Here is a 22,112-nt window from a genome sequence, read left to right on the forward strand (position 1 = left end):
AAATCTCGCCCACCCCTCCCCTCCCCCGTCAGAGTAATGTGGAATTTGTACCACTGGCTCAGAGCCACCAATAGCACTCGGCACTGCGGGACCCTAATCTTCGCCTTGCGATCACGAGGCAGCCGTGACTTCCGCTGAGGAAGCGAATGTACCAAGGTGGTGTCGTGTTACTAAAGATTTGTGGTGCTCAAATTGAGAGTGAAAATTATGAGTTCCTTCAAAGCCTCGGCAATCAGCACCAACAGCTGCCCGGCCACACAAATGGATGCAATTATCCCGAATTGGCAGGCTGCAGAGTAATCCGGCTGTGGGGTTTTTTTTGTTTGGAGAGAAAAAAATTTGTCACGCCGGCGATGTCACTTTGCAAGCCGGTCTCTGGAGCGTTGCCGCTCAAGATTCCTACTTTTGAGGGCGTTCAAATTGTAATTGGCGGACGTTGTTCAAATTATTTGTTTCTGCTATTGCGGTATAATAGTTTAACGTTTAGCTGCATTGTTTAACGCCTCTTTTTCTCTTTCTCGAGACAAAAAAAAAACTGTCCCGGGTGGCCCCTGTAGTGCAGAACGCTTAACTACCAATCATTATCCCTGTGATATTACGGAGAATATTAATAATAGCAATAACCATTTATAGCCCAGTGTCAGTCCACTGCTTGGATGAGGACTCGCTATGCCGTGTCATTCACGGGGGTTTGTTTGAGTCATACTTCACCACACTGGTCAGTGCAGGTTGATGAAGGGGATGCCCAAGACTGACTTATCTATCACTGCCTACCTAACCCCACCATAGGAATGTGGAATTTCCAATCCTGGCTGATGGGCACTAACCTGTGACTCTTAAGAAAAAATGACGAATCGTGTTTTGATTACAATTAAGAGCTGGGTTAAAGTGAGCCACATTTGTAACCACATTTCTATGACGCTATGCCAATTTTTATTGTATTTTTAACATTGCTCATGCCTTTCCGAGTCCAACTAAAATTACCGTAATGCCATAAAATGCCATTTTTTAATGCTCGGTCCACAGAGAGGCACCGGGTGCTCGATGAGGTTTGTGGGGTTCATAACAAGACCCTGGACGACACAGCTCGCCAGAGACCTCTGCATTGCAAATCCACCGCGCTTACCATCATACTAGTGCAGCAATCCCACTGCGTGTCCCGAGACATATTTTATTTTTATTTTTTCTATTTTTTCCCTTCCACGTGACTTAACTGAAAGAACCAAGAATATGAATCCCTGCAGTAACGAAAGCTTTAAATCAAAATTTGGTATGTATACTGCACTGTACACGGGGAGTGGTGGCGCAGTGGTGAGCACATTTCGCTAGCAACTCTCGACCAACAACTGTGACGAATATCGGAATCAGTTTCTTGGTTCCGGGTCTCGCCGAGGTCGACTCAGCCCTAAATGAGTACATGCTGTGGTGTGTAAATATTAGCACTGGGGAGACAAAGGTGGTCGGGCGTGGTGTTGGTCACCCACCCCCTTCTGTGCCGTGGCGACCTGAATTAGGTGCTCGCTAACAGCACTTGCCCCAATTGTCGGTTTAGGCTATACGGGGGATATTTTGTCTTTGTCTTCATATTTCAGATTTCCATTTCATTTTTTCATCTTCTTTTGACTCGTATATTGACAAAAAAACTCGTGCATCCCCCTGTGTATATATATACATATAAATGTATAAATGTATATATGTACCGCATATAAATAATTACGCACGAGCACAGAAACCCCCATGAAATCACCCCCCCCCCCTGCTCCCTGCGCTTGCGCTCCGTCTAGCCGCGACCCTCCCTCCCTCCCACGTTCATCCTCTGGAGCCATTCCCACCTGATGAAGTCATGGAAAGAGACCTCGGGCCACGGCCAGAGGCAGCCAGCCCGTCTCTGGTGCCGAGAGCACCCCTCTCGAACCCCCCCCCCCCCCCCGGACGTGAGAGAGCATCGCTCTCAATCACCCAGCGATTTCCCGAGAGCGGCGCGAAGGGCGCTCTCTCATCGTATCCTACGGCGGGCGCGCACGGTAACCAAACCTTGCACTGCAATCAAAACAAATTCAATCATCGCGGCCAGAAGCGCGAGTGGGCGGGCGGACGGGCGGGCGGGCTAGCACTCTACTCGGCGCTCCGTACGCGTGAGCCGCTGTTGGCCTCGGCCATAGCAATGTGGAATTTACACGGCTGACTCGGCTGGGGGAGTGGGGGGGATGGGGGCTTTGCGAGCAATCGACGGAGCTAAGCGCCGCGTCAAGTTCATTTGAGCAGCGAGAGATTCCGGGGGGGGGGGGGGGGGGGAGATCTGAGCCACTCCGGCGATAGGAGCCCGGTTCAGTTGGTGAGAGAGACATCGGCATGCGCCCGGCAGAAGTCGACAAAAAATGAGATTGGGGGTCGGCTTGACCCTTCGTCCGTCCAAGGTGGATTTAAGGCAAGTGCCACTTTTGTCGGATGGTCAAGTGCCCTATGAATAGGGACTTTAAAATGTTACCAGGTAAGCACCACCGGGCAATGTGGCTCTTTTTCAGAGGCGACCTGGCGATCACAAATGATAGCTCAACGAAGTGGCTTGTCACGTGGACATTTATAACAGCCAAATTACTCTAAACGCACGTTGATTCTAAATGTGGAGGACCCGGAGAAAAATCCCCACGACCATGGGGAGAAAGACATGCAAGCTCCAAATATACAGCAGGCGTCAGGGTCGGGATCGGACCCACGAACTCCTGCACACCAGGCGAGGTAGTTAACATCTGGCCACTGTCACTGTGGTGAAGACTCCCCACCCCCCCGCCCCCCCACATAGCTTCACCTTCGCCATAAGAATGTGGAATTTCGACCAGCTCAAGTGCGGAAACATGACCGCTCCGACCTTGCTCATGTTGAGCGGGGAAACGGAACTCGCCGCAGGGCGTTCGGCTTGCGCTGCGCACGGACGGACGAACGATAATCCTGGCTCCGGATCAGAAGGAGTCGCAAAGAATGGCGACCGCCTCGTTAATCACGGCAGATGTCAACCTGCGGGGTGGCGACTGAGCGTTGCGATTCTAGGCGGTGCAAAGGGTCTTCGCTGTGATTTCTGAAGTTGGCCAGCTCTTCTCTTAGCCCTTTGATCTTTTGGGCCGTTGCGGCCACGATCCGTGGCCTTCACCGAAGTCCTCCTCCATCGGCCTCTCTGCTTCTCTCTGTCCGTCGCTGCGTCTCTCAACTGAGACCGAGAAAGCTTACTCAACTCCGTGGACAACAACGCGTCGTTCGCTCTGCGCACATCTTCAATAAATACCTTTTTATTAACAAAAGTCGGCCAAAGCGATTGTCCTAACATGTCCGAGGGTCATTCACTGAAAGGTTGCCTGAGTCGACCTAGTGGAGGCCCGGACCAGTTCAGATATTCGTCACTGGTGTTGATGTTGGCCGTGAGCGATAATCGCAGCACGCTAACCACTGCCCAATCCAAACAAAGACACAAAAAAACCCGTATAGCCTTTCACAGACAGTTGGGTCAAGCTCTGTTAGCGAGGACCTATTAAAAGTTAACGAATTCCCTGCGATCCCTTTCACACGCACGCACGCACACGCGCGCAAACTAATCTCTCCCAGAGAGAAAAAAACATACGCAAAGAAACACACACCCACGGAACACAGATGTTTCAACTGATACATTTGTACTGAGATGTTCCCAAGCGCTCGCCACTGGGCCGAGAGTTCCATTCCCGCTGCATTCGCCAGGGGCATTGTGCGGAGCGTTACCCCAGCGCGCAGTCTGATCTGAGGTGGATGTTAGTTAAAGGCCCTCTGTGGTCTTGCGCCCCACGTGTCACCTGCGGTCGATATATGGCTAATTAACGGAAATGTGAGAATGCTTTCAAGCGCTAGGTTGCATTAGATAACGTCGGCCGTAACCCTGATGAGGTTGCGTGTAAATTACGTGGCAACGCACATAGGATCTCTTGAGTTTTACTCTATAGTTACAGATGAACATATTATTTGTTGATTTTAGCCATAATTGACACAGACACAAATGATATAATTTCTGTGCGTGATATCACAGGGGCAGATCATTTGCAATTTGGCTGACAGCGTCCTTTCTCTTGCTCGTTTGAACGTGGAGACAGCGATTATTTGAACGGCGATGAGAGAGAGAGAGAGAGCGGGGGGAGGAGGGGGCTGTGTTTGTTTATAAAACACTTTAATTTGGACACGTCGGGAGAAAAGGGCTTGAAAAAATATTATTTAGGACTGCAGAATTCAAAAAAAGGTTATTTGGACAAGCCATCTACGATCATCCGGTTTCCTAATCTGTGCAATTTTATTTGTCGCATTAATGTGCCGCTGATTAAAGCGTTGTTTTGTTTTGAAATCGTTCAACGTAAGTTTTACGTGCAATCATGATCCTCATCATCATTAGCAGTGGCAACATCGCGCTCGTCATCGCCGTCTAACTACTGCAGCCTAAGCTGTGGTTCTCGTGGGCGATGGACAGGTCCTTGGTTACGTGAACGTGGAGTGTCAAACTCTCGCTCAGGACGATTCATCAGACAGGAGGTGGCAGAATAAAACAGCAGATGCAGACGCAACGGTCACCATGTGATCGAGATAAGTCCATGGGCCAAATCAGAAATCGGCACCGACTAAGGGCGTAAAAACTTTAACAATACCGATGTATTTATCGGGCTAGTAAGAGTGTATTACTCGATAACCCACTCATTTCAAGCGTGCATACACGTACTCACTCGCGTGTACATCATTGGTGACCAGACGGAGATCATCAACTCACTCTGCTTGAACACGTGGATCAATCAGGGACGGCTAAAATATGGATTCAAACCTAGGAATTTGGAGGAAGTGGCTCAGTGCACAATGAAGACCCCCACAAGGCTCCCCATTGACACCACGGTAGCGAGATGTTAACTACCTCGCCTGGTATGCAGGAGGTCGTGGGTTGAATACCGACCCTGACGTCTGATGTATATTTGGAGTTTGCGTGTCTCTCTCCCCGTGGTCGCGTGGATTTTTCTCCGGGTCCTCCGTTATTTCCCTCTACATTAAGAACCAACGTCACGCGTTTAGAGTATTTGGCGGCTATAAACTTCCGCCTTATAAGCCACTTTGTTGAGCTATCATTCGTGATAGCCAGGTCGTTTATGAAAGAGAGTGATGGAATAAAAATAACTTTTGATAGTTTTAGTATTTGTTTTATATACAGACAAACTAGCTGAGTCACTTAAAAGGCAATACAATATAATGCAGAAGAACTCCTTTGATCTGCGGTGATGTCGGGGATGAACATCGTGGACCCTATCATCCACGACACTTATCCGTGACTTTGTTCCACGTATCTGCGAAAACGTTTAGGGATAATCGCGAATAATGAAATTCTTTGCCGATGAACTCCACTTATCTGCCCAAAATGCGTAGAGGACACAGGGAGTGATGATGTCTTAATTCCCCCCACGTGACTACCAGGAAGAGGTTGGAGGTCAATATTTGCAGATAAGCTGCGGGTAAAAAGGATTGATTCCGTCGCGTGACTCCACTTATCCAGACCATAAGAAGTCAAAATTGTCGGGTATTAGGAGGCAAAAACGCAATGCGGGATGGCAAAAACATGCAGATAATCACGGATAATCGGAGGACGAGGGGCATAGATTACACTGGTTAACAAAAAAATTCTGCCCTGGACTTTTGCAGCTGTTTTAGACTAATTTCAGGGTGCTGATTCCAAATCTGATCTCAGATTTGCTCTATCACATCTCATTTTTATGCTATCGGCATAACCCATTTTCAATGATTTTACCCGAAATTAAATCTGTCACTTATGATTGCAAGTTGTTGCGAGTCAGTGACTGCTTTAGTATTAAAATATGGTGCTGTATTTTTAGGATAGTGTCTTCATAATATCATTTTATGTAGATATCCACATTTATTTAATATTTTTCTTCTGCAGTTTTTATTGAAAATGCAATATTTGATATCTCAAAAACCTGATGTGATAGACAAAAACTGATGCCAGATTTGGAATCAGCACCCCAAAATTACATTAAAACCAGTTGGAATACCTTATGCCAGAAAAATTGTGTTGACCAGTGTTATTAACGTTTTCACAGAACCTACAGCTGCTGCTGCTGCTGCTGCAGAGAATTGCAGTCACGGGGTAACAGTGCAGTATAGAATTCCTGGCAGTGTTGTGGCAGAAAATTCGACTCCAAAGTAGAAGTCCCTGAGTTCACATCATCCAACTCGGTGTTTCATCTAATGCCACCATCTTGCTGCGGTTGATGAAAATAAGTTTGCGTGAAAAGCCAATGGGGTTGCTTGTCCAATGGAATCGCCTGTCCCTGTCACAGGAATGTGGAATTGTGCGCTGTTGGTTTCAGGAGACGAGCACTGGGCCGCACACTTTGACATGGCGTTTGAAATCGCGGCGCGTGTGTCGGGTGTGTGTCTGAGCAGGATCACCCTGGGCGAATGACGCGTGACCCAGCGTGACTCTTTGTCAAAAAACTAAATAAAAGGTCACCTCGGAATTGACGTTCAACAGCACTTAATGACAACGCGGGTGGAAAATAAAATGTCCAAAGCAAAAAAATCTCGCCCGACCGGACTTTACACAATTACTCATGTTAAGAGAAAAAAAGTAACTGTCTCTGTGATGGAAATATGATAACCATCATGAATGTTATTTTGTTTGAAAGGCGAAATGTCAAAATCTGACAAGTGGTCACATTTCACAAATTGTACCCCATTTTTAGTGATATATATAATTATATATTTGTATATACTCCATGTTACCCAGGTAAGAGCCAATTGGCATGGTAAAGTGTGGTGAGATGTTAACTACCTCGCCTGCTATGTAGGAAGTTGTGGGTTCGATCTCTACACTGATGCCCGTATATTTGGAGTTTACATGTCTCTATCCCCATGGTCGCATGGATTTTCTCCGGGTCCCGGTTTTTCCATTCACATTTAATAAACATGCATTTAGAGTATTGGGCAATCATTTGTGATAGGCAAGTCGCTACTAAATATAGCTACATAGCTTAAAGGGCCTTACCGGGAAAATAGTTTATATAGCTTTTTACATTTCTTCCAATATGTCTGGCCAGAGTGGAAGAGTAGGCCAAAATCACCCCCAAGCAGGGCTCTCGAGAGCTCCCTCTCTCTCTCTCCAAGAAGCCCTTCCAACAGCGGTGACGTGAGCGGCTAAATTGCAGGGCTACAACTGTTCACTTGGGTGCCCCATTGGAAGACCTGGAGGGGAAAAGGAGCGTCCCAAATTCCTTCCAAGTCGATGTCAAAAGTGAAAATGTCTCCCTGTTCCAATAGGCCTTGGGTGGTGCTCAGTTCTGGTAGCAGCTGCGAAGCCATGGGTGAGAATTCCACGTTCCTACGTCGGAGGTCCGGGTCTCTGTATTGAACGGTCGCTTTTGACTCGGGGCAAAATGGGACACATTTTACTGACCATTGAGGGATAGTGATGGTGGTGATGATGATGCGCTAAGTTGATGGGATAAGCAACCTAGCGAAACATTGTTCAAAGGCCACCTGAGTGTGATTCCCGGCTGTGGTTCGATCGGCATCTGGTGATATCTGAATTGATGCTGGACCCCCAATCACCAATCTACAGTGACCAGAATGGTGATGTATGGTGAAACAAACAAACAAACAAACCCCGTGAGCAACATGATGTGGGGAAGCCTTCACACAAATGTGGACTCACAAAGGCCTGGACGTTATTTTATTTTATGTCAGAGCAACTAAACTAAGCGCACTTTCAAATCGAGATTTAAAATCTGGATTGAAAACGCATTTCTTTACAACTGATTTCTGTGTTCAGTCTCGTTGTCCTTCCCTCCGCACCTCCGATTAGTACAATTGGCTACGTACGGTGCGAAAGAAGTTCAACATACATAGATATTACTTTGTTATGACTAAAAGATAAAGGTGTAGCCCTGCAATTGCTTGCTCATGGCACCGCTGCAGGTAGGGTCTCTACTCAAGCTGGGCAGACATCAAGGAAGAGGTAAAAGAATACCCACGCTTTACCCCACCGCTCGCAATCTGCTGATTGTATGCATGTGTGCGTGCACGTTGAATTTCTTTCGCACCGTACATAACCAACCATAACCCCATCACTGTGCGTTCTGCTAACTCCATCTCCTAGTGTCTAGGTGTACCGATTGCAATCACCTTTGACATGTCCATGACAGCCGGTTTCGAATGAGAATGATCGCAGCAAAAGAAGTTTCCAATGTTTGGCTCGAAGACGAAAGCACACATTCACAATTTACCAATAAAACATTTTGCCTGAACGCAGAAAAAATGAAAGCTGCGAGAGAAAGTAACTTCAAAGACAGAATCACGCGGCGCGGATTGAAGTGGGGGGGGGCACATTTTCTTTCTGAAGATAAAAAAAATTAACTCGTGTCGCTCAACTCACGGTGGCGATGATTTAAAGAGAGAAGCCACTCTCGAGGTGTAACCTAAATGTTTACATGTCACTGGTAACAATAGTAACAAGTCATATCGCGCCGTAATATGGCAAGCCACCACAAGGCTGCTGAACAAACAAGAAAAGTTGAACATGCTTCATTCGTGAACAAATCATTCGGTGATACTGCTGCTGCTGCTGCTGCTGCATGGGAAGTGGTGGACAATCGCAATCACAGCCATGAAGAACGAGCCATCGCCCCGGAATGTTGCCTGATAAGTATTTATCATTTTAAGGACACGCGTTGTGTTCCTGACGAGCGTGTTTCAATTGCTGTTGCTGTTTCTATCCGCAAGTCGCTCGTCCATTGCCTTTTGAAAGCAGTCACCGTTCACCGTCTCGGCTGACTGCTGCCCGCAAAGGTGAGTTCTCAAGCACGCTGCTATTTGAAGGCGCATCACCGATCAGCAGCCCAGAACCGGAGTTGAACAAAAATAAATGGATTTAATTTTCGATTTAAAGCTTTCGTGACTTGCAGGGATTCATTTTCTTGGTTCTTTCGATAAAGTCACATAGAAGGGAAATAATAAAATAATAAAAATAAAACAATACAATAATTCTGACAACGTTTCGGCCACAACGGCTGCTTGCGTTGTGGCCGAAACGTCGTGAGAATTATTTTATTATGTTTTATTTTGATTATTTTATTATTTCCTTTCTACGTGACTTTACAGAAAGAACCAAGAAGAGGAAACATAAAATGGCACAGTCTCATGGCAGGAGCCCGGTACATTCGTCAAAGGCGCCCTTTATATGAACTCCAGCAACAACACAGATTAATTAATCAACCAAATACAATAGCAACGAGCACAAGGGCACGCTTTACGCGAGAGAGCCTGCCATTTGTAAAGAAAGATTCAGATAAATGCTGCAATGCATATGTGGTCATTATTCGGGCCCATATTTTGTTTTGTTTTTCACTTTAATTGTTTTTCTTTCTCTCCCTCCCCGCGATTATTAAAAAATATGTGACCAATTTATTCTTCAGAGTGCGGTAAACGAAGTCCGTGTGTCAAATTGGCAGATGCCTCCTCCTTCAGAGCGATCGGGGAGTGCCAAATTCCGTAGCTCGCTCTCTGCTTTTTATTCTTTCTTAAACTCCGGGGAGGCTGCCCTCAAAGCGTCGCGCATTTGCTAACAATTAAAATCCGACGACAAAATAATAAAATATCGCTTTCGTTACGGCCTCGTTACGTAACGCGTCCACGTGTGGAGCGTTTTATAAAAAGTATTCCATGATCAACGTTCGAATGTGACATAGATTGTGTTTACCCCACAACAATCTTGCGCATGTTTCTGCACAAATAATGGCACCGCACTTATAAGCTATTAGTTAAAGACCATGTGGTGTCATTCACTGATTAATGTAAAATTAGCCAACTTACAGATTGTTTGGAAAACGTGTATCTGTGTGTGTGTATGCGTGCATGTCTGTGTGTCAATGTGTGCATCTTTGTGTGTATGTGGGTCACCTTCATATGTGCTCGCTAACAGCACTTTCCCCAAGAGTCCGTTATGGCTATAAGGGGATTTTTGTCTTCGTGTCACTGTGAGGAGCGGTGGTGCAGTTGTTAGCGCTATAAACCCAGTTACCCTACCTCGTTCGATTCACAGCCACTGCTAGCATCGTTGGAAAATATGTGACCAGGTCCTGAACCTCCCCTCTAGGTCAACTCAGCCTAAATTGATTCAATGGTGTGTCGTGCTGTATAACCATGAGCACGAGGAGACGACAATGGTGGCCGGGCATGGTGCTGGCTAACCCACCCTCTCACGTGTCAATGTCGGACTTAATACGTGTTCTCTAACAGCACTCGTCCCAACAGTCTAGCCAAAGCGAATCTGTCTCTCTGTTCAAACAGCATGGACGGCCACCTACAGTATCGTCATCGGTTGTCCACAGCCAATAGTGGAAATTCCACATTACTATGCTGGGAACAAGCCTAATCTGTCTAATACAACATCCTACTGATATTTGATAATTCATTTTTAGCAGGTAAGGTCTACTAAGCTATATAGTAGTTATTTTTCAGAAGTGGCCTGGCCACAAATGATAGCTCAACGAAGTGAATTGCATTGCATTGTGGCGTCATTGATTTTACACACCCGATGCGATGCCGGGTATGATGCAGCAAACGATGTTAATCAATGCTGCGGTATGTATGTTGAACTTATTTCGCACCGTACGTAGCCAACCGTGCTAATCGGAGGTGCTACTTCTGCAGTTGATGATGACATGTTCCACTGAACCCTAATCACTGATAAAAAAAAAAAAAACATTTACATTTATTTAAATGCATGGCTGAACATTTACGTTACGCAACGTTCAGTCCTAAACGTGGACAGGCTATTTAAGCCATGCTAAGCTTTTTAGGAAAGCGTTCTGACATTTAACATAAAACTTTCCTCAACTTGTGTTCGCTGAGCAAAATGGGGTTGGGTTTTTTTCCTCTCTGCCGTGTGCGCCTGTGGACTTTCTCTCTGGCCGATGTTTATCTGAAAAGCCAGACTCCCCACAATAAATAATCTGTCTCATTCAGCGCAACCACAACTGAAGAATTTGAATACGTAAACATACACACACTCACACAATGTAATAAGCAACGACACAGGTCCCCCGTGTAGCCTTTATCAGACCGTCGGGGCAAGTGCTGTTCAGGAGTAGCAGCTATAAAGGACGGCAAATCATAAGGGGGGTTGGTGGGCCAACACCCACGCCTGGCCGCCTTTGTCTCCCAGTGCTGATATTTTCACACCGGACCAGGGTACTCGCTTGAGGCTGAGATGATCTAGTGGAGGCCCACAACCGACTCAAATGTTCGCCTCGCATATTGGCTCGTGAGAGGAAATGGAACTCGGTTCATACCGAGATATGCCGACCAGGACACGACTACACAAACAACTACACAAAAAGACGACTATGTCCAAGACTGCCTTGGAGATTCTACGGTCGAGTACTGCTGTTAGTGAGCACCTATTAACCTCAGCCTGGGCGGGACCACCCCAAGGCCATCTTTGTCACCCCAGGGCCGATGTTGTACCCAGCGCCGTCTACGAATTTCAAACCACCTAGAGGATCGGAACATGTTTAAACACATTCCTGCGGAGGGAGCTGGTAGGAACGTTGGTTTGCTCGGTCAATGGCCAGGGTCAACGGCGGCGTGGTGTATTCCGCAAATATGCCCGACTGTGAGGGCGGGCACAAGCCGGCGTGAGTAGGTTCAACGTTGAGTTTTATAAGGGCACCACGGGGTGACCAGCCCCTCCCCACCCAGCCCCATCCAGCCCCTGCCCCACCCAGCCCCACCCTCCCCACCCAGCCCCTCACCACCCTCCCCTCCCCACCCAGCCCCTCCCCACCCTCACCTCTCCACCCAGCCCCACCCCTCCCAATTTTTGGATCCACGACGGACGAACGGACACAATAATCCCCTGTGGGCTGGTGTAACCAGGAGGTTCCTACCAGTATACTTATTATTACCACATGACCAAACATGTCAAAATATCAACATTATCACCATCACCACGACTAAACATCAACATCACTACCACCACCACCACCACCAAGTGTCACTATCCCCATACCACCATCGTCATCTCAATCTTCACGATCCACACAACTAGACGCATCACTGCTTCCGCCTAAGCTCTCCAGCAGTAGCGTGCGACTGTGTTCATCCAGAACAGACCGTGCAACGTGTAACGGACGCAATGCCCCGATCTGTAATGACGAAGGAGACATCGCAGCCACCATGCTTCGCTGCTCCTGACGCGCGTAGTCTGGGCTTGACCACCTGCATGTGAAATTGTAGTTTTTGCTACGCACCTACGTCGGCCAATACGCCAGAAGAAGAAGAATAAGAAGACTGCCTCCACCACTGTAATCACCACCATCCGTGATCACCAATTAGCCCCACTTCCACTTGGACCGCAACTGCCACTACCCCACGCGCCACCAACACCACCAACACCACCAACGCCACCAACACCACCAACACCACCACCAACACCACCAACACCACCAACACCACCACCACCACCAACACCACCAACACCACCAACACCACCACCAACCCCACCAACCCCACCAACCCCACCACCAACACCACCAACACCACCAACACCACCACCAACCCCACCAACCCCACCAACCCCACCACCAACACCACCAACACCACCAACACCACCACCAACCCCACCAACCCCACCAACCCCACCACCAACACCACCAACACCACCAACACCACCACCAACCCCACCAACCCCACCAACCCCACCACCAACACCACCAACACCACCAACACCACCACCAACCCCACCAACCCCACCAACCCCACCAACCCCACCACCAACACCACCAACACCACCAACACCACCACCACCGATAGCTGGGCGCTGCACGCCTCTGAGCCGGTGCCGTGGAGGCGAGGGGTTGGTGGATTACACACAGATGGTGTGAAACTCCCCTCTCGTGGGTGCCGAGGAGGATGCACACCCTGGCTCGCCAGGAGAAGGCAGTATGTCAGAATTTGGACTGATGTCTTTAAATCTGTCCCATCTGTATGGGGTAGAGCGTTGCCCGCTGGCACGTGTGGCCGTTCTGTGGTGGCTCCGAATTCCTCCCACACGTACGCGCTCATTCATATATATAGAGGGCCGCAGAGCTTGGGCAAGAATTTAGCACCGGCTAACTGCCTGGCTGTTGCTTTCCCACTTGTCTGTGGTTCCACCTCCTGCCTCTGAGCTAGTCCCTCTCTTCGAGAGCGAGCGAATCCTGTGACGTTAATATAACTGTGACCACCATCATCACCACCATAGCCTTCAACATAGCCATCAGTATCACACTCGCATGAACCCTAGGGGGAGGCCCAGGACCGGCTCAGATAATCGTCACCGGTGATGGCCGTAAGCGGGAATTGAACACCGGTCGCTGTGTGCAGAGCGCTCACCGCTATGTTACTCAAAATACAACTCGCTATAACAACTCGCTATAACAACTCGCTATAACAACTCGCTATAACAACTCGCTATTACAACTCGCCTACACAACTCGCCTGAACCCCACAATTCTCAGTCGCGGATTGTACGCCCGAGTTTCCTCCTGCAGGATGATCATCGGCGGTGGCTGTGATCATGGTACAGGGGCTGGCGGAGATGGGGACGTCGCTCGATGCCACGCAACGTAGCCTCCAGCGATGTCCTAACAAGCGGGGCCATCTGGATACAATCTGACACCGTGACAAAGCATGTGTTTCCACTTTGGGTGGTGGCGGTGGTGGTGGCGGTTATGGCGGTGGTGGTGGTGGTGGTGTTGATGATGATGATGTCGGTTGATCGTGGCGAAAGAGATAGTTGTGGTAATGGTTTTGTCGTTTCTGGTGTTGCTGGCAATGCCATTGGCTGTGGTCATTTTGGTGGCTGTTTTGGTAACGGTGGTGCTGGTACTTGTGGGTGGTGGTGGTGCTTGCAGTGATGATGATGCCGTTGGTGGTGGTGATGATTGTGGAATTGTTGTTGTTTGTGGTGTTGGTGACGGTGGTAATCGCTGTATGGGGAGCGGTAGTGTAGAGGTTGGCACGTTGCGCGACTAATCCAACGACTTAAGTGACGATTATCCTGGGCTTCCCCTAGGTCGACTCAGCCTCAAATTAGTATCTGGTGCAATGTGTAAAAATTGCCACGAGGGAGGCAAAGGCGGCCAGGCGTGATTTGGGTAACCCACCCCATCGTATGCTGCGCCGGCCTTCATAGCTTCTCGCTAACAGCACTTGCCCTAACAGTCTATTAAGGCTACACGGGAGTTTTTTGTCTTTGGTAATAGCTGCGATGGAGGCTGTGGTAGTGGTTATGTTGGTATTGGAGGTGGTGGGGACAGTGGTGCTGATGTTACTGGCGGTGACAGCAGCGGTGTTAGCGCTGATGGTGATGGCAGTGTTGGTGGTGGTGATTTGATGCGTTGATTGAGTGGTTTTGGTGGTGGGTGGTAAGGGCTAAACAAGATATATATTTTTCGTCAGACAATCTCGAGCATTAATAGAGGAATGTGTTTTACCTCTGGACAGGGCAAGGAAAAGTGGCCCTTGTGTATGAATCACTGGCAACACCACTACACGGACTTTGAACTCGGTTTTAATAAATACATCGTAAAGATTTGATAGACTTAACGAGCGCAAGCCAAACCCGACGGAGTTATAATTTAAAGTAACAAAATGTTACGACAAGTCAAAGCGTCTACCTGTGCACACAAGCACCGATTCCTTGAACCAGGGGTGGAAACTCCACCTTGCCATGAGCGGACCCAGTCTGGCCATAGGGACGAGCACTAATAACACAGTAATTATCCTTTGCGTGTGAAAGTCTTGAGAGAGACCCCCAAGACTAACTTGCGGATGGCCACTGACATATTTCTAGATTTGAAGCTTTCGTGACTGCAAGGATTCATATTCTTAGGTTTTTTTCGGTAAAGTCACGTAGATAAAAAAATTAAAATTAAAATTAGCCAAATTGCTCTAAACGCACGTTTTCAAACATGTGGAGGGGAAAACCCGAGAGGACCGACAGAACAAAAATCCACGCGTCCACGGGGGAGAGAGAGAGAGAGACACCGCAAACTCCAAGTATACAGCAGCAGCAGGCACCGTCAGGGTCACGGACTGGTGCGCCTGATAATATCTGGGTGTAGGGGCGGGGGAGATGGTGATTCCTTCAAACGAATTTTTAAGAGCCGAGAGTGTCTGACTCAACGTCTCACCACCTTCGTCGACGATGCGAACGACAGCGACTCAATGATTAAATCCACAGACTGAGACCCGTGGACTGCAAATAATGTCAAATAATACCGGCTAATGTCGCACCGCTGATGTCTATGCTTTCACGTGCCGAACATTTTAATTCTTCGGCGAATTCTCAAACCGCACACTGCCCCCATTTTTTAAGTAAAAAAAACCTCCTCCGTATCCCCTCGCCGTCGCGAACACTGAACGTTCGCGAGACGTCGGGGTTGTAGTTTGCGAGTCTCTCTATTTTCGTTGGGAGATACGGCCGCGGCAGGGTTTACTTTACGAATGCTGATGATGGAAAAAAATGTGTTTAACAAACGAACGCAAAAAAATGTTGACAAATGTCCAAAAGGACTGGGATATAACCCAAACCAGACCTCCCAGCTTCTTATAATGAACATGAGAGGGTTACTTTTTTTTCTTTACAAAATGAAGACATGTGAATTTATGGATACATACCGTACAATGCAACAGTTACATGCAAATAAACATGAACACATTCCATTTACGTTATGTACGGAGAGGGGAAGTGCGAATAGCGAGATCACATTAAATCCAGCATGGCACGTGGCAAGGCAGAAAATGGCTACAACTACTACATGCCCAGCCGCCTTTGTCTCCCCAGAGCCGATGTTGATTCTAATCTAAATGCCAATGACGGAGTCTGCTGCTGGCCACGAGGAGAGAGCTTCAGCAGAGAGAGAGAGAAAGTTCGTGCCGTTCTGCTGTTCTTCCTCCTCTTTTGTTGAAGGAATGCAGACCACAGTGATTTACCATGGATCCATATTGTGGCTTGCATGGCCACAATCAGCGACATGCAGATGTGAATGGCCACAGCAACAACACAATTCCACACACTCGTTTTAAGCTCAGCTGACTCGGATTTGGCCCACACCAAGTCTGTAGACTGATTGGCTGCTGATGATGATGAGCATCAGAACTGGGAGTCGAACACAGACTGCAGAGTGTGTGTGGATAGACACACAACAACAACACAACAACAACCGCCGTTCGCCACCAAGTGGCAGTGACGTCACCGCAGCGCTTGTGCCAGGCTAGGTACACTTTGAGGCCACGTGAAGTGTGTAAGGCTCCTTGACAGGAGTTCACGGGACAGACACCAAGGACAAAGACGAGCATACATAGAGACAAACATACCCTGAGAGCACATACTCAACACAGCACGTGAGTCTGCGTGCCCGATGACAGATGTATTTCTTGTGGGTGCAGTGGTTTACTGAATAACGATGCAATATAGTTCAGTAACCTGCCATTGTAATGTGGAATTAACACCGGTGACCTATGGCTGAGCAATGCCCTGAACTGATAAGAGCAGTCAGGACACTTTAAGACTTTAAATTTTCAGCCTGTTATGCAAGGAGGTCGTGGGTTCGATCCCGACCCTGACGCCTGCTGCTGTATATTTGGAGTTTGAATATCTCTCACTCCCCTTGTCACGGTTTTCCCCTCCACATTTAGAATCAACGTGCATTTAGAGTATTTGGCTGCTATAAATGTCCACATGCTAAGCCACTTCGTTGAGTTATCATTTGTGGCCAGGTCGCTTCTGATAAAGAGCTATACAGCTCAGTGGGCCTTACCTGGTAAAATAAAAAAACGCTCAGTTTATTATGTACAGATCATTACACAGAGGTGACATCTCAAGAGCCGAAATAAGCCAAATTTAAATGCCAAACTGAATTTTAAAAAATGCTGCAGTCATTGGTGAGCAGGCTAATACCATCTAACCGCTACAAAAGTTTAAGTTAATGCCAATAAGAATACTCTATAACTCACAGTGTGTAATACTAATTATAACAATGTACAATCTATTGCCGAAATAAAGGCCTCCCCACAATCTGTGAGTAGTTGCGGGGGTTGTTTGACCATACTTCACCACGCTGGTTTGTGCGGGTTGACGAAGCAGAGATGGGAGGGAGGGCCGGCATCGGATCCGATGCCACTCGAAGTGCTCATGTCACAGATGTAACCCCACGTGCTCACGCAGAACCATAACGGGCTTCACACTATCCGTCCAGATGGGTCTGTAACACTCATCCCGCAGTCAAAAGGTTGTAAGTTCAGATCCCAGTTTGGGTGGACTCACCATCGCCATTATCGTCCATTCAGGGTCATAATCAGAACCACGATGTGATGATAAGTCTGGACACACGGGTCCCCTCCATAGGAATGTGGAATTTCCACCACAGGGTTCAGGGCCACAAATGTAAAATGGGTGTGGCTCCCCGTTCTCATTTGACGAGGGAGAAACGTTAACCGTGGCGCGTGGTGGTTACGTGTTAAACTCTTACGAGAAAACTGCATCTACGCTGAATTTGAAATGTAATTCTCCTTCAAGTTGCCCTTCTGCTGCCACACATAAAAGTGTCCCAGGGGCAGTGCTCATCTCCACTGGTGGCCCTGAACCAGCGGAGGAAATTCCACATTCTCAGTGTGGGGTTCAGTCTCTCCATGAAATAAACACCGTTGGCTTTCCGCACAGCGGTACCCAATTTTATTTACTTCAGAAATAATGGGCTGTTGGCTAAGATACACTGACACATAATGGCTTATTCTTGGAAATTAATGAGCTTGACGATGATGGTGGTGATGAAGATGTCATGGAAATTTTCAACGTCTACATTACAACAGACGGAGGAGCACTTGGGTAATCTCGCTGCTTTTAGTGGGGATCGAACCTTCAACTCGACAAACAGCACTCTGAACAATGAGATAATCTCAGAAGCAACGGATACGTTGACTATATATATATCCTGTGCAGTGTACAGTACAGCTACTATCCATAATCAGCAAAAACTAATTTTATATTTTTTATTATGTTTGAAACTTGTAACGCGCTGCCGCTGGAAGGCAGCCCACGCGATGAGCCTGCGCTGCAAAATTCCCAAAGCTCTGTGGTCCTCTACATATTAAGATGTTATCGGCTAATTAATGACCGTTTACATGTGGGAGGAAACCGGAGCAATCGGAGAAAACCCGCACGTGCGAGGGAGAAACACTCTATCCCCATACAGACGGAACAGATGGAGTCCACATTTTTGCGATACCGCCTTCTCCTGGCGAGCCAGGGTACGGCTCCACCTCGATGCCCACGGAAAGGAAGTTTCACAACATTCTGTGATCCATATTCTTTGGGTATTTCGGCAAAGTCACGTAGATAGGTTCAAAGAAAATAGCAAAAAACTACGACGTTTCGATCGCAACACAAGCGATCGTCATCAGGAAAACGTATCTTCGTTGAACCTATCTACGTGACTTTACTGAAAGACCCAAAGAATATGAATTCCTGCAGTTACGAAAGCTTTAAGTCAAGATTATGTGATCCGCCAACCCTCGCTGCTACCTCCACGGTGCTGGATTACAGGCCACGCGCATAGCCAGCCACCAACGGGCAGCTAAAAAAAATCTACGACGTTACTTTAGAGCATTCTCCCAATAACCGGTTTGTACGGACGCTAAAGTTCGAGTCCTGGCACGGGGCATTTGATAATTTCTGGGGTGAGTGACGGTGACTACGAGTTCAAATCTTTTGTTGGTTTTCCACTCAGCCCATCATCATGATCATTCCTGTCCAGGGTGGCTAAATAGCTAGCGCCACTTTGTCAACTTCTGATCCTGCCATGGATTGGGCCGGTTTTTAGCTGCGGAAATGTGAAATGAATTTCCACCAATGGCCCAATCGCTGCCAATGCGATGCGAGTGCCATCCCAAGTGCGGCTATGAGCGGGAAGTCGCGCTGAGCTATTATAACAATGAAAGTGGCAAGCCTGCTTTGTAATCGAGATCGCGATTCGCGTTGCGCACACCCCAATCAACAACAACAAGCAGGCAATTGTTTGCAGCCAACCGCGAGCGTGCGTGAGTGTCGGTGCGCTAATTACGCGCAAAGGTCGTGCAGTTGGGGTTAGCGCACTGCGTCAATAAGCCTGCCACCCGAGTTCGATACCCGCTCACGCCCTAAAAAAGGTGCGCGAATATTTGAACCGGTATCCGTGCCTCCCCTAGGTCGACTCAGCCTTAGATTAGCAGCTGGTGTGGTGTGTAAACATCAGCACTGGGGGAGACAAAGGCGGTCGGGCGTGGTGCTGGCCACCCACCCCATCGTGGGTCGTGCCGGCCTTCACAGGTAACAGCACTTGCCCCAACGATCTGTGAAAGGCTATACGGAGGATATTTGTCTTTGTTGGTGTGCTAATGCCTCACGCCGCACTGCAATCCCTGCCACCCAATAGCCACCACCTGAGCCTGGCATGGCCCTCCCCTAGATCAACTCTGCCTAAAACGAACACAGCACCTGACGTGTTGGCGGTGGTGATACTGGTGGTGGTGATGGTGCTGCTGATGGCGATGGTGATTGTGTTGGCAGTGTTGCTGGTGGTGGTGATGGTGGTGCTGAGTGCGTTGGCAGGTTGGCCGCATCGCCAATGCGTGAGAGATGATGAGAACGTGGCTCGGTGTGCGGTGGCATTGGCCTAACCTCACTCGGCCCTCCCCGTGTTCTCCGCAATGGTCTCAATAGGTACTCACTAACAGCACTTGCGCCAACAGTCTACTGGAGTATAAGAATTGTAAATCTCTGAGATGGTGGTGTCTGTGTGCATGCGCGGTGTGTGTATAGGTGCGTGTGTGTGTGCGTTATAATGGAGCGGTAGTGAAGTGGTTAGCGCACAGCGACCTAAGTTCGATTACTGCTCACGACCAATACTATAGCGAGGATTTTCTGAATCTCTCCTGGGCCTCACCTAGGTCGACTCAGCCTGAAAATGTGTACCTGGCACGGGAGGCAAAGGCAGCCGGGCGTGTATCGCTGGCCACCCACCCCGTCGCGTGCAAATTCAGGGTGGGTGGGTGATTGCTGGCAGCACTTGCCCCAACAGCATGTTCGGGCTCTAGGGGTGTGTGCGTGTGTGTGGGTGCGTTAGTAACTCACCTGCACTGACGATTGCACCTCCATGAATGGAGAGAGTGAGGAGCAGTGTAAACACCAGCGAAGCACGAGGCCACCGGCTATGATCCATGCCCTCCCCCCCCGGCTCTTAGCGCCTCTCCTTTCAATAAAAAAATGTTTGGGCTCAAGCGATTGCACGCGGCCCCAGTATATTTTAGCAAAAAAAAAGCCAAGAAGGAGATGTAAAAACTAAAAGAGAGATTCTTGGCACCATACGCCGCCGTCAACTTACAAAACAACCTAGACACGGGCACCTTCGCGTCAATCCGTGATAGGAGTGGGGGGGGGGGTGTCACACGTTGACAAGCCCCAGCACGTGTGGGAGAACGAAGAAGGCACCCAGCGTCACGCACGCACTCGCTCGCTCTTCAGCTCTTTCGTTAGTGCGGGGTTCCAAAAGTCGAGAAATTTGACGCGTAAACTTTCGTGTCGTTTTGTTTTGTGGTTGGTTTTTTTTTTCCTGTGCGTGGTGTTTGTTCCCGCTAAGCCATTTGGAGAGCCCCTCTCGCCTCTAGCGCAGTTCCCTTCTCTTGCCACTTCGCTCTCTCGAATGCGTCCGACCCGCCCTCGGATCTTAAAGTCCCCCCCTTTCACGGCGCCGTTATCCCAAAATCTTGGAAGCACTCCAATGAGGGCTTGCGAGTAGTGGATAAGGGGCTTGGCTTTATACTTTGTCTCCGCCCAGTTTATACTCCAGGGAGGAGCGAGATGTGAACCACTTGGGAACCCTGAATTGCGGGGTGCCACCCCCACCCAAATATCTGACGCACACTGACACCCAGTCCCCATCGCGAACCGGCCTGGGACACCGTAGGCGTGAACAAACCGACGCTCGCTCGAATTCAAAATATCCACCGCGTGTCATCGGCCGACCAAGAGAATGCTTGAGGCTCCTGCCAAAGGAATGAGGAATTTCCGCCCACTGGCTCAGGTCTGCGAGACGATATGGGTGCTGCCCGAATGCTCGTCTTAAGGGGGTAGAATGAGTGAATTGCATGCTCAGGAGGTACCGTCACACGACGCTTGGGAAATGCACGAGTCTAAATCCTGGTCAGGGGTAAAATTGAGTAATCATCATCGTGATACATGAAAGAAAAAAATAACACCAACTTGTTTGGGTAGTCAACAGTGGCTGTCCAAACAAAGAGACAGGCCCCAGCATAGGAATGTGGAATTTGCACGACCCGCTTCAGAGCTGCCACCAGTGCGGATGAGTTCTGCCGCACGCCCGTTTCAGGACGAGACTCTTGACTCGGATTAGAACAAAGCCACGTGTCCGTTTGTGCGAATGCGCGCGCTCACGAGAAGGAGGGAAGCTGCGGTAACAAGGCGAGCGAGCTGGCACAGCGGGGAGCGGCTGGTACATCTGCCGCTCACCCCTGGTCCGTTAACCCAGACCATCTGGCTTTGGCTCTGTGACTTCTTGCACAATTGCCATCCATCACTTCATGTGGCCTTGAAGTCCACCTTGCCGGGCACAATCGGCTCTTGCGTCGAAAATTGCGGTTACCGCTGCTGTGTGAATGGTGCAGTCTGCCTTATTCACGGCGGCATGTATGTTGCACTTCTTTTGCACTGTACGTAGCCAGCCGTGATCATCTCGTTTTTAAACAAAAGCACTTTGATTCATAATACATATTTTGGGTCACTAATTTCTTTAGAACTGCTTTTTGTGTTTAGTTTGTTGTCCTTCCCGCGCACCTCCAATTAGCACGGGTTGGCTACGTGCTAAAGAAGTTCAACGTACACACATGCATACGTGTCATGCACCCTCCGCCACCCGACACAGCCTAATTGTATGTATCTTTTTGGTTCTTTTGGTAAAGTCACGTAGAAGGGAAATAATAAAATAATAAAAATAAAACATAATAACATA

At 48.5% G+C, this 22,112-nt stretch overlaps 2 protein-coding genes across 3 annotated transcripts in view; one reads left to right on the forward strand and one right to left on the reverse strand.

Annotated features, from left to right (window-relative positions):
- The window catches only part of LOC133354779 (collagen alpha-1(V) chain-like), a 278,739-nt gene extending 257,901 nt beyond the window's left edge, over positions 1 to 20,838 (reverse strand). The window contains exon 1 of one of the 2 annotated variants that reach the window (XM_061571899.1): positions 20,219 to 20,838. In XM_061571899.1, coding sequence (XP_061427883.1) covers positions 20,219 to 20,306 — 88 coding nt within the window. In that variant the 5' untranslated portion in view covers positions 20,307 to 20,838. The remainder of the gene's footprint in view (positions 1 to 20,218) is intronic. The other variant, XM_061571897.1, reaches the window with a different exon arrangement.
- LOC133354780 (uncharacterized) overlaps positions 1 to 22,112 on the forward strand; it is a 417,798-nt gene that overhangs the window by 190,574 nt on the left and 205,112 nt on the right. The window lies entirely within an intron of this gene.

Source organism: Lethenteron reissneri, chromosome 48 (assembly GCF_015708825.2).
Source record: "Lethenteron reissneri isolate LAM-NWPU_2019-01 chromosome 48, ASM1570882v1, whole genome shotgun sequence".
Classification (NCBI taxonomy): Eukaryota; Metazoa; Chordata; class Hyperoartia; order Petromyzontiformes; family Petromyzontidae; genus Lethenteron; species Lethenteron reissneri.